Source organism: Rhea pennata, chromosome 13 (genome assembly GCF_028389875.1).
Source record: "Rhea pennata isolate bPtePen1 chromosome 13, bPtePen1.pri, whole genome shotgun sequence".
In the NCBI taxonomy this organism is placed as follows: domain Eukaryota; kingdom Metazoa; phylum Chordata; class Aves; order Rheiformes; family Rheidae; genus Rhea; species Rhea pennata.
Window position 1 is genome coordinate 2,003,923 of NC_084675.1, and position 12,803 is coordinate 2,016,725.

Below are 12,803 nucleotides of genomic sequence, written 5' to 3' on the forward strand. Positions count from 1 at the left end.
GCGCAGTGGCCTGGGGCCGCCCTTGTGCCCCGCATGCGGGCATGCAACCCACAGCCAAGAAAACCTCGTGCCATGCTGAACACCCGGATCCCCCTGGGCTTTGCACAAAACCAGGAGTCCTGGAGGAATTTGCCGGTGGGGGGATAAGGCACCGGAGTGGGGGCAAAGACAGCACAACGGAAAGCAGAAGCAAGCTCTGCTGCGAGTTCGCAGGCTAAATGACACGGGACGGGTCCTGCGGCCCTGGAGGAGGCGTCGCTGGGACCAGACAGACACATCTGCTGAACTCATTTCAGCAAGCCTGCAACATGGGGACACCAGAAAAGACCAGCTCGTCCATCTCCTCCACCCCAGGGGAGTGCAAGGCTTCAATTTTGGCACATTAAGCATCCTCTGTGCGCTAGAGAAATGACGAAAAATAAGCACTTAAGAGCATTAAAGCTCTTTGTTTCTCTTCTCATTCTTTCCATTTCCTCACAAAACCACTAGCTCAGAAATCCTGGAAGCAGCAAGAGAAGGAATACAGCCCAAAGCCCATTTTCTTGGGGTTTTGGGGGTTCTTTTTGTTTGTTTGTTTTGTTTTCCTCCAGCCCACATCTTGTCTCCTGAAATCTTCTTGTGTTTTCTTCCTTCCACCCTCCCCAGTGTTAAAGTCCAAGTACAGATTAGGCTTGTTCACGGTTAAATAAGACACAAGGCTTCCCAAGGACATAAAAATAACGGCAGCAAGCACGTATCAAACATGCCTGGGAGGGAAACGGCCCCGAGGCAGAGCTGCGTTTCAAGCACAGCGCTCAAGTCTCCCGGATTCGGAAAGACTTCGGTCTTTCCATGTCTGAGGATGCTTTTCCAAAGCCGGGGCAGAGAGCCAGCTCCCTTCCTAAATCCAACTGCTCTGCGAGTGTTAGCCCTGCTGGCTAAGCATCGTCTGATATTTAGGGCTTTCTTAAAGCCGAACCTTTCAGAGTGAATATTTGAGTGATGGGAGATGTTAGTCTGAGTGACGGGTGTGAAGAGCAGGACTCAGGAGCTGGAGAACCAAGGGTAAAAAAAAAAAAAAGAAGCCTCTCTCATTTTTCCATCCCTGCCTTCCCTCGTACACTCTCCCCCCCTCCTCTTTTCCCCCCGCAAAGCAGAGTTGGTTTCTGAAATCGTTTTTGTTTGGTGCGGGCCAAAGCAGCCGTGCTATACGACCACGCAGATCCAGAGCCTCAGCCCCCCCGCCCCGAAACGCTCCAAATCGCCCGCAACCCGCAGAAAGCTGCCAGGCTGCTCGTGCTAACAGGGCCCCCGTTTGCCCTGAGCTTCCTGCTTAGAGGGGAAACATGTCCCAAGAAGCATCGGCTGGAACAGGGGGATTTTGAAACATAGACACACGCAGTCTGCCTAGAAAAAAAGAAAAACATTTTCTAGAGGGAGATTCATAGAGGAATGAAGGGTCTAGTTTCCAGAGTTAGCATCAATAATAATTTTTGGTATTAAGCTTTGTTCTTTTTCCCCCTCTCTGCTTACTAAATTCCTGGAGAAGATCTCCTGTGTGCTCTGCATGTTTTTACACCAGTGGCTGGTACTGGGCATTACTGGAAACAGAACTGACTCGGGCCTGACCCCCATCTAGGGCTCTCTACAAGAGGAAGAGTAAAACCTTGAGAAGAGCAGGCAGCAAGCAAAATTTTAAGCTGATTCCACCCTTTCTCTCAGTATTTGGAAAAAAAAAATGCAGTGCAAAATTTGCCTCTGTGCAAAGAGAAGGAAACACAAAATCCCATCTCTTCCTGCTCCTCCTTTCTGCAAAATCTCTGATGGGATCAGGGAAGAGCTCAAGCACCATCTGCAACACGTGCATCTGCCCTCAGACCCATGCAGCTATACTGCTCTCAGTGTCCCACGCACCCACACAAGCACTTGGCAGAGCAGTTACTGCCAGTTTTCACAAGCAAGACAAAGTCCGCTTAAAACACCATTAATGGGGATGCTTCTTCCTTTTTTCCCGGGAGCTGAAGCCTGCAAGACCCAGTCCTCACGCCATGCTTGCTATGCAGCCCCAGCAAGGAGCCAGGGCTGCAGTTTCCGCCAGGCATTTCATAAGCTTAGCACGCAATTCCCAAAAGAAAAAGAACAGGAATTAAGCCCGGCTGGAAAGACCAGGCCTGAACTCCGCAGAGACTACAAACATGCGCCAGCCAAGGCAGATGCTGAACATTGAGGGTTCTTCAAAGAGGTGTTGAGGCTGCAGCACAAATCTTCTTAAGAGCCCAGTCCCATAAGAATCCAGTTCTGTGGGTTAAAACATAAGTCAGCTCAGATGTAAAGACCCCAGCGGTCTCACGTGCATTGCTGCGGCTCTGATTTGCAAAGCAATTTTGAGGCAGCAGTAAACGCCACGCAAGGGTAACACATGGGTGCAGGCAACCTGCTTCTGGTTGACCACCCGCTCTTCCCAGGGAACTCGCAACACTAACACCAGAGCCCCTGCGCTCTGCGTCCAGCCCACGCTGGGCCGTGGGCAGGGGACGCTTCTGCCCGCAGCAGTGACGGAGGCAGCCTGCTCATCCCTCCAAGAGGACGTTGCCTCGGAGGCAGCTCAGCGCCCCTCTGTCCTCCCTCGGACCCTTCATCCGACGGCAGGTCTGTCGTGCCGGCATGCCGGTGCCGACCGAACGCCATGCCAACCTGAGCCCCTCTTCAGCTGATCCCGCTCGGAGCGCAGCGCCGTGGCCTCGCTGCAGCAGGCTGAATTTTGGGGGCTAGCAACAGCAAGAGAAATCAAAGCCGGACTAAAGAAACAGCTCTCTGGAGAGGGAGGGGGAGGAGATGCGTCTGAACGAGGCTGCGGAGATGGGCAGATATCGAACGGCCTTGTTGCAGCTGTACTGGCCCTCATTTATTTCCTGAGCAGTTTATTCAACGCTGCCATCTCCTGCCGAAAGCAAGCGGGAAGGGCCGAGCTCTGATTACAACCGTGCTTTAAAAATCCAGATTTTTAATGATCTCAAGCCACTAACGGCACTGCAGTGGGACACAGGTTCAGCCGGAGGGAAGGAGGGGGACGCTGGGCAAACAACTAGATGGTGAAAGCTGCAGCCTGAAAACCTGCCCGCACCCGGAGCGCGGATGGCGGCGGGCACAAGGACGCGAGTCGCAGCCCTCTCCAGCGCTTCCTCAGATAAATTAGTCCACCCAGGCTGCGCACAGTGTCGGGCTCGCAGGTTGCCAGGTAAAATACCGGAGCTGGAAAAAAATATATATATTTTCTCTGCATGCAATGCAGAGCATGTTACCCTGTTGTACAAAACCCATGTGCTCAGCTGGGACCGACCGGGTCGGAGATCGTTCTTCATGTCCAGCCAGCACACAAACCTGCTGTCTGAGCGGGCAGCACCGTTTGCCGTTTCTCCTCATTTTGTCATTAAAAGGGCTGATCTCTGAATTCAACACAAGCTTTGGGGGATGATTACTGAGTATCTGTTAACAAAATCAGCAATTGGACTCGGAGGCATAAGCAAGACTTCAAGGGATTAGGTGGCATTAAACGGCACGCAGCAAGAAAAGGGGAGGTTTGGAAAGCAGAGATCCTGCTAGAAAGGTGTGTTTTAATCCCACTAATTTTATTAATCCTTGCCTGAGTGTCAAGTCAGATGCCCGTAATCTCTCTCGCTCCTCTCATCCCCAACACACACACGTTTCCGTGCTTCCATCCCCTAAGAGCTGGCGGCTCCTTTGTTTGTGATCCATGTTGCCATGGAAAAAGTACAGGGGTTTGGGAGTTGATTTGAAATGTTAGGGAAAAGCACCTCTGCCACACAGGAGCTTAACGAGACCAGGAGGAAAAGGAGGGCTCGGATCCAGCAAACGAAGCCGGGAGCGCGCTGCAGGTTCACCCCCAGAGCGGGGCAGCAAGCACGATCCTGGGGAAGGCACCAGGCAAGAGCAGCACCCGCATTTGTGTTTTCTGCAGTTATTCCAAGTCTCCCAGGCAGCTTCTCGACACGCCACCATCCCAGTTGTCTACCCGGGGCACCTCTGCTGCTCTCTGTAGAGGTGGCACAGGAAAATCCAGCTCAGATGAGCACAGAAGGTGCCTCTGTGAAGACCTGCTTGGCCAGGCAGCCAAGATCTGGGCAGCTAGATGGGCAACAACGTCCAGGTAATGAAGCCCATTATAAGCCAAAGCTGCTAATCGTGTACAAGTGACTTTTGGAAAGGTCTGGTGGTGTGCACAGAAAGATTCCCCCATAATATGTTACGAGCACCATCGCCTCAGCCCTCCCCAGCTGGGACTAGAAGTCCGCCCTTCTCTTTGCTCTTCAGCTGTGTAGCTTCTGCACCTCACATGAATGGGGCCTCCTTTCGAGCAACTCCCGTGCTCTGTAGGAGCAGCAGCAAAAGTAATCACAGCCACTTCTGCCTGGCTTACACCTTAAATCTCCCCTACCAGCAAAACTCATCCATTGCAACCACATGTTTCCAAGGGTCAACAGACAAAGATCCAGTGCAGACACATCAATTTTAACCAGTGATTTCCCATGCAGTCAAAAAGCATCTGCAGAGCAGCTGAAGGCTGCCTCAGGGAGAGTCAAGGCTGGAGAAACAGCCTCCCAAGTGGTTTTTCAAGACATGACGGTGCAGTGGAGACAGGACTAAGCAAGGATGCTCTGTCCACAGGTCAGAAATGCAAGCCCAAGTTGCACGTTTCTCTCCATGCTTAGAACGCGGAGTCCACTTCCACCTGCACAGTTGCTCTGAACCTCTCAAACCTCCCGACCTATCAACAGATCCACGCCAGAACTGTTTACTAGCCATTTTTTTCAGCTGGCTGATGGTGCCCTCCAATGTGCTTACAAAGCAAACAAAAACAACCATTGCTGGTTTCATGCCTAAAAATAAAACAGGCCTTTCTCCCTGAAAAGAGGCTGCTGTCATCTTTCCAGCCGGTGGCTCTTTGTCATGAGGCTACTATTAAAGACGACATTGTTGAGGGTGGTTTTGCTGTATGTGTTTAAGATTGGATCAAAGAGGAGAAGGCCACAGGGGAGTGAAAATCCTTATCAATAATTCTTTGTGCTTCCAAAAAAGAAAGAGCCAATTCAGACTTGCCTATGATGGAACTATTACTTTAGTACATATTATTTAAAATCTCCCTTGATTAAACTATTAGTGCCAACGGAGGGGTGCAATTTGCATATGATTAGTGTCGCTGTTCAAGCCGCCTGTGGGCTTCTCTCCCCCCCAAATCTCAATTTCTGACATGGAAAGAGAAAATTAAAAATAAGGAGTGATCTAGATTTACACTGAATTAAACCAAATTCAGACTTTCCTACATAAGATAAGTGCATAACCACAGCAGGCACTGAAGACTGGCAGCAAGGAGCTTTTCTAAGTAGAGGGAGATGGAGCAGGAAGCGCTGAAAGACATTAAGATCAAGGAGGGGATGGCAGGAAGCATTAAGACTCTCTTGAAAAGGCAGCATCTGAAGCAGCTTATTTTAATTAAGAAGTTGAACCAAAAAAGAGAAGAAAAAGGCAGCATCTCCATGTGCCCACAACTGGGAAAAGATGAGCACATAGGGCAAGGCAAGAAATGGGTCGATCCCCTTGGAGAGAGGACTGTGTGGTTTCAGGTGCAACCAGCTCTGCTCCAACTATGAACCACAACAGCTTTTACATTAGCTGCTCATCCCAAATCAGCTCCTGCCACCCATGTGCTTATGCCCAAACTGAGCTGGTTTTGGCCAGCAAAGCACAGAAAGCCATTTCCTGCTTTCTGCAAGGAGTGGGGTTATACCTTTTGGCTTCCTTGGACTGACAGCTCCTTCTGCTCCTGAGGGCAGACAAGCCATTTTGCTACAAAAGCTTTGAAACTGGACCCCAGCACTAATGTAAAAACAAGAGGTAGAAGAAGAGCAGTGAGCCATCGTTTCAGACAGACGGAAAAACTGTGAGACACTGGAAATGAAGAACAGTATCACTACTCTAGGAAAATAGGAAGGGTGGAGCCTTTAAGCAACGCTGCTTCACTCCCACAGGTCACTTGTGCCAACTAAGGCAACCTCGGATACACCGGAGTAACCTGGCTCCGAGCTCTCACTGCAATCCTGCACCCTCCAGGCAAGAGAGCTGGTGTAAAAAGGCAGCTAAACAGCAGGCAGATCCACGTCAACCCCCTCCTCCAAGCTGCAATTCCTGCCACAGGTCAGAGGGCTCCGTTTGGCAAATGGATACGACTGTGGATGCCATCAGGAACAGCCTTTACACACGTTGCTGCCCGCACACGTTTGTTCACGCAGGGCGCACAGAGTCTCAGGAGAATCTGTTTCTCCAGCTCCCTCTCCAGTGACTCCATATCCAAGCCGGTGCAACAAGCTCTTCGGGTCCTGTCCCCGCATCAGCCCAGATGAGCTCCTTCTTACAGTCTTAAGATGCTCTTCACACCATGAAGGAGGCCTCTTAATTACTAGTGGCATGGCTGGACTCATGGCTGCAGCTCCCCAGCACCTCCTGTCACGTGGATCCAAAAACATCAGCAGCTGTACCATCCAGCTAATTCGTTTTTCTTAAAATCACAACATCTTTCTCCTCTTGCTCCAACATCACCCTCCAAGAAATGTGCTGGCACAGTCTGTTTTTCACACAAGATGCACATGCCCTGGTGCAATGGAGCGCAGTTGTAGTGGGCCTCTGTGCTAACAACCACCTTTTTGACATATGGATGTAAACAGTCTGATGGACTAATTAACCGTGACTTCAAGGACTGCTGAGCAGCTGGAAGTGGACACTCAGGAACCCAAATTCTGGCTCCGAATCCATTGTTTGTCTAAGTAGCGTGAAAAGCAATGATAAAATAGAGCCTTATGATGGTTTTCTGATTTTTATATTCAAGAAGGAAAACCAAAAAGGTCTTCTCTAAGCAAAATGTCCAAGTTCAATCATCAGCCACATCACAGATGTTATGCTGGAAGCCACCGCACACCTCAGGCAAGTAGTGTGGTCGTGCTGCAAGAGGATTGTACTGCTCAGGACAATTTTCTTGATAAGGAAAAAAAGGGGGTTGCTCCCTCGTTTTTCAAGGCTGGAAGTATACCACCAAGTCCCTCTAGGAGGATCTCTTCAGATATCTTCACTGAGGAAGGGGAGATACTTTAACCAAGATGATCTTCCTCTAACTGTTTGTTGCGTGTTGAAGCGAAAGAAGCCAAAGGTTTAATAACACTTGAAGAACCTCTTTCCAGTTGGTCAAGTTTCCTATTCTTATTACAGTAGAATTATCACCATCCGAGTTCCCTCATGTTCCCCAGGACAGTCAAATTAATCCTGCACCACACAGAAGCAGGAGACTATTTTGAAAGCAACAAGACCACACTCTTGAGGACTATCATTCCTCCTTTTGCAAGAATATAATGTACTGCAAGAACTCCATTGTGCATTCTGTGAAAAAAAATCACTTCCTTTAGTTTGTTTGATATCCATTATCAAGTCATCTCCTGAGGTATCTCACAGGCCTTGCCCGTAAAAATTAGGGAGAAATCTTTTTTTTTTTTTTTTTTTACCATTCATGATTTTATGCATCTCTGCCATTGGGTCCTGGTCTTACCTCTTCTCATATGAAAACTGCTCCATGATTCTGAACATCTTGGTCAACTCACTACCATTTCCAGGGCTACTTGATCCTTTCTGAGGTGATTGGACCAGAACTTCATATGGTACTCAAGATATTTGTATAAATTTAAGGGACGCCCATCTCATGGCATTTCCTGCCTTGGTTTCAGTTCACTCCTCAATAATTTCTGATTTTCAAGAGCTGCAGTTTTGTTGACTGTTGTCAAGTTTTTAGGTTTTTTTTCCCCCAAGAACTATCTGCAGCAACTCTACATTCTCTATCATCTAAAGTGATGACAGCTAACTTAGAGCCAATGGCTGGGCTTTATTGACAGGGTTAGATTTAACCCTCTGCCAAGTGCTTTCCATTCTTTAACATGGGGCAAAGGAATAGCAGATGAATTTTGGCCGCTAGGGATGAGGAGCTCTTCCCTCAATTGCTTGCAGGCAGCTTTAATCTCAGTTCCCCTAAATAGTTTGGTATCATTGGCCAGCTTTTGTCTGCTAAATATTTCATGTAGCTGGGAAAGGAAGTTTATCAGTGAAGCTGCAGGCACCACAAGACTTCAGACAGACAAAATCATCTGCCATCCTCTTGGCTGTTCCTCCCACCTGGCAATTTGTTGTATTTTTCACTAAATCCAAACCAGGTGCTTTCTCCTATGACTAGGCAGGGCTGAAGCCAGTTCCACACCATGTCTTCTACAATGTTATGGCTACTTGAGCAAGTTTGGGAGAGCACAGAAATGATCCCAGGTCCCCGGGTTGCTCCTAGTGGATGGACACTGCCTCACCACTTCCATCTTTGGAGGAAAGGAAAAGCAGAGACACAAAATCAGAGCTCAGGCCTTGCTTTCTACTGCCAGAACCTCTTGTGACTGCCACCATACTGTCAAATCTGAAGGAAAGTGAGACACCAGGGGTTTATTCTGAGGCTGTTAGTGGAGCCAGCCACTGTCAGAAAAAAGGGGAGAGGGCTGGCTGGTGTGCTGATCCCAGTGGTGAGCACAGAAATGCTTAGGATCAGGATCAGGAGTGTGGCAACCCAATTAACTCAGATGGAAGAGTCCAGGGAAGATGAGCCTTTAGAAACACTCTGGCAGTAGCAAAGGCACCCGCTGACTGAGCTCATCTTACTAAACACTTTTTTCTTAAGTTCTCACTATTCAGAGTTCTGAAGTGGTGTCACAGTCTTGATACTGGAACTTGTGAAACATTACTGTGGTTTGAGGAAAACTGGTAATGTTAACAAGGAGCCTCAAGTACCCAGGCCAGGCCTGCAGGTCGATGTGAAAGCAAGTGAACAGAGCCTACTGTGACGATTTATCCACCTGGTAATCCAGTGAGTGTCTTCTCTACCTGTTCTCAGTGTGCCCTGTGTAAGGTCCACCATACCTCATTCATCTCTTGCTTTCAGAGCACATTTGCTTCTAAAGACAGGTTAGAAGAGAACAAGAAAAGCCAGAGTCCAGCCAAAGGCATAAGGCACAATCATATGGTCGTGAAGACTGGCCTAGTATGGAATAGCACTATCCCTACCACCATCCACTCTGTCCTCTCTCTTCTTCCGTATGTTGTGGCTCATTGCTTTCATGGCCCTGGCATGAGGATAGGGTGACGCATATTACCACAAACTTTTACATTTTACTTGAGTGAATCCACCATGGTAGCTTCTCACAGATGAGGACGAGGGGCAGCTTCATGGGGAAGCTATGACACACTCTAGGATTACAGCAGCCTGGTGAATAAATAAATGAGGGTGGAAAGCAACAACACCTCATATTGAGGTCCATGACAGAGATGTGTTGTTCAGCAGAGCTGGAGAGACAGCACCTATCAGACCACCCAGGAAGCCAAGAGAGCACATAGCCGGGGCTGATGACTGCCAGGGCATCTGGGTGGATTAAATTCTCTATTGGGTCTTTTCCACCCAGCCCTTTTGCGACCTCACATCCTCAAGGGGGCACCCAGATGCTGACCCCAACAGCTCGCTGTGAAATGCAAAAGCCAAGGCAGTGACATCGATAAAGAGAGGAAAAGTTGAACTTACAGTCGCAAACTCCTGCTGGGTTGCCTGAGCTGCAAATCGGGCCACATGATTGATGATAGGAGAGAAGTTGGTTGGTCCATAGAAGCGGATGTGAGGCAGGCAGGCTGAGTATGCTTGGACGATGCCTTCAACACCTTCAGGGAAACCAGAGAAGCCAAACATTACAATATGCAACATCCCAGCCAGCCACAAGTACAATTCAATGTTCGTAACGTAATTCACTAATAATTCCATGTGGTCTGAAGTTACAAAACATTGTTTTCCCCAAACTTGTCCAGCTCATCAAGTTTCATCCAGCTGCACTCAAATTTTCTAAAAACAGGGCTTTGCTCGACGGTCAGTTTGTAGCAGATTCTCAGCCCTTCTCAGTGGTACTCACAGTCAAAGAAAGTTTTCCTTGTATTTCTGCAAAAATCTCCAAACCAAACACAGAAGAAGAACAAAAAGAAAAGCCCTTCCTGATCTCTGAGTGTAACTGAAAACCAGACAGATACTGAGCAGATGAAGTAGCAGAGAGAAGCAGAAACACTCTGGGAGCTTACAAATAGTGTTTGAGAAGCACCACTCTGACCTGCAAGTCATCAGAGACTCTTTTGCTTCTGTCACACAATGAACCTGTCCTAGAAGGTTTTTCTGACAGTTGGTTGGCCAGGACTATCCTTCCCAACTCATGCGAGGCAGAAAAATAAGCCAACTTTAGAACAGTTTCTTTATGAACTGTTTGCCAGCATGAGCAAGAGGATAAGGATTAATCTCTTATAACGTACAGTTTACAGCTGTACTGATGCTGCAGCTCGTTTCTAAGTTCTTTGTGCTTTTGTATCAAGTGGCTAAGCTTTCACGGTTGGGCTTGTTTAGCTTTGAAGTTCCCCATTTCTTATTATGGGAACCACAGTTATTGGAGAACAGCTTAAATCCCCTGGCCTCAATCTGCACCATAAAGACACACAAAAGGAAATAAACAGGACGTTAATCTCAGAGGCAAAGGGGACTGCACTGCCTTGCCTTGCCTTGCCTTGATTTGATTTGATTTGCCTTGCCTTGTGGGCTATCTCATATCACCTAGGAGAGCAGGCACCAGCAGAGCCCTGCAAACCCTCCTGCCGGACTTGGGCTCCCATGGGATGGCAGTGAGCACTCCAATTCCAGCTGTGCCCTGAATTCTCAGCTGCTCCCATCCCTTTACCTCTCTTTTAAAGTGTCTATGCACACATAAATTACATGTACCTGCTGTTACACACATGCAGAGGCACAAACTCCCTTTACAGATGCGAAGAAAGACCGAATGGGATTCTGCTTTGCAACCTCTCCCACCACCCTTTCTTCCTGATCGGTTAGGAGCTGCGACCAGCCAATTTTCAGGTGGTAAACCATCACATTAGACAGAGCACTGATATGTGGTTTACCCATCACTTCCACTGCTTTTACAGTCCTGACCCCACAACCACTTGGATGCAAACTGCAGCTGAACTGCATTTCGCAGGATGCCATGATAGGGATGGCAGGGCCCTGAAGGGGCCCAGCAGTTCTCCTGCCTGCATGAAACTGCTGTGTGATATCAAGCCAAATCACTTTTCCCTTCCTTGCCTCAGTTTCACTGGCATAATATGGGGTAAATAGCTAATCTCATGACACATGTGTGTGTAATTCATAAGCTATTAACTCCAAAATTAATCTGCTGATAATCAATTCTTTTGAGAGGAATTGTCACCGATAGACCCCTACAGCACTTAGAAACTCAGGACTAGGGCTTCTATATTCTGCAACATATCCAATAAACAAAGGTCAAACAGCATGCTTTACAACTATCAGAAGGGAACTTAAGTAAATATAGCAGAAAAGCAGATGTTCACAGCAAGCTTTCACAAACCAGTGACCAGTGAATGAGGTCTGGAGGCTGACCAAGCTCCAGCCTTGCTGGGGTAAAGCAGAGGTCAAACCAAACAACCTTTGCAGCCCATGGTAGCTCCTACCATTTATGATTTGAGCAGTTCTTTAACAGACACCATGATCAGCTTTCAATTCCTAAATAAACTAGAGAAGCACGAGGAGACAGGTAACTGAATTCCCCATCTGGTCGCCCATGCCTACTGACTTGTAGGAGCAGTCAGCTGATGGGACACATGAGAAAAAAGGTGTACTTCAGGCTGTCTGAATCCAGTTTCATTTTACATTGGGACCTCCTACATACCCTCAGATTTCCTCTGCTTTCCTTTGAGTGAGCATTTTGTTCTTACCCTGCTCCACTGTTCATGTCTGGCTCCAACCAGACCTTTGAAAAATTCCTGAGACAAGTTATGGGTGAAACACAAACGAGAGAACAGAAGACACTGAAGACATGTCAGGAGTATTAGAGATCTGCTGGGTACTCACCTGAACAGAATGGGTTGGTTGGATTGAAGTTAATGGCAAACTCATGGGACACCTGAGGAGAAGAAAAGACCTCAGTTAACACGGAACGTTACTGCAGAGCTGGATGCTTGCCATTAGTTTTGCTAGATGCTGCACGTTTTGGGTCTGGCCCTCAGTCACCACATCACCACATCACCTGGTAGCATTCTGACTCCCCATCTCCCTGCAAATGGTGCTATGCAGTGTGAAGGAGAAAGGATCTTTTCCATGCAGAAAAGTTCCTGAAACCACTTGTTTGCCCACTGAATGCTGGAAACACATTTTCACAGCAACTGGAAAGTGATACGAGTGTGTGCTGCTGCCAGAGTGTTGTCCCTTATCTCCTCCAGGTACCAGCACTCCCAACAAACTCCTGCCTCTTCTGCTGTGCCCACATCAGTGCTCTGGCAGCCGCAAAGCAGGCTGGGTTCAGGAACCGATTCGGCTGGCAGCTCTTCTGTCAAAGATGGCACCCAGTGACGAACTTCTTGATCCATCTCATCATGACAGTGAAAGCCAGCCCAGGAGAGGTAACATGAACACTCGGGCATGGTGGACAACAAGTACCAGCACAGACAGCATTCATTTTCATTGACCACGAACCCATCCTTCCTCCAACGCAGGTGCAAGATGCTCCAAGTTTTCCACCTTTCCCTCTCAGTCCAGAGGAGATGCTCTCAGGAGATTCTGCGGGACGCTGGCAACAGGAGAGTTCCCTTGCCACAGCTTGTTGCAGTAGCCCAGCCACTGAGAAACCAAACACCAG

At 48.3% G+C, this 12,803-nt stretch overlaps 1 protein-coding gene across 3 annotated transcripts in view; it reads right to left on the reverse strand.

Moving 5' to 3' along the window:
• The window catches only part of CPNE2 (copine 2), an 89,422-nt gene that overhangs the window by 2,321 nt on the left and 74,298 nt on the right, over positions 1-12,803 (reverse strand). For all 3 annotated transcript variants that reach the window (XM_062586198.1, XM_062586197.1, XM_062586199.1), the window contains exons 13-14: positions 12,020-12,071; positions 9,647-9,780 (exon numbers count right to left, since the gene is read on the reverse strand). In XM_062586198.1, coding sequence (XP_062442182.1) covers positions 9,647-9,780; positions 12,020-12,071 — 186 coding nt within the window. The remainder of the gene's footprint in view (positions 1-9,646; positions 9,781-12,019; positions 12,072-12,803) is intronic.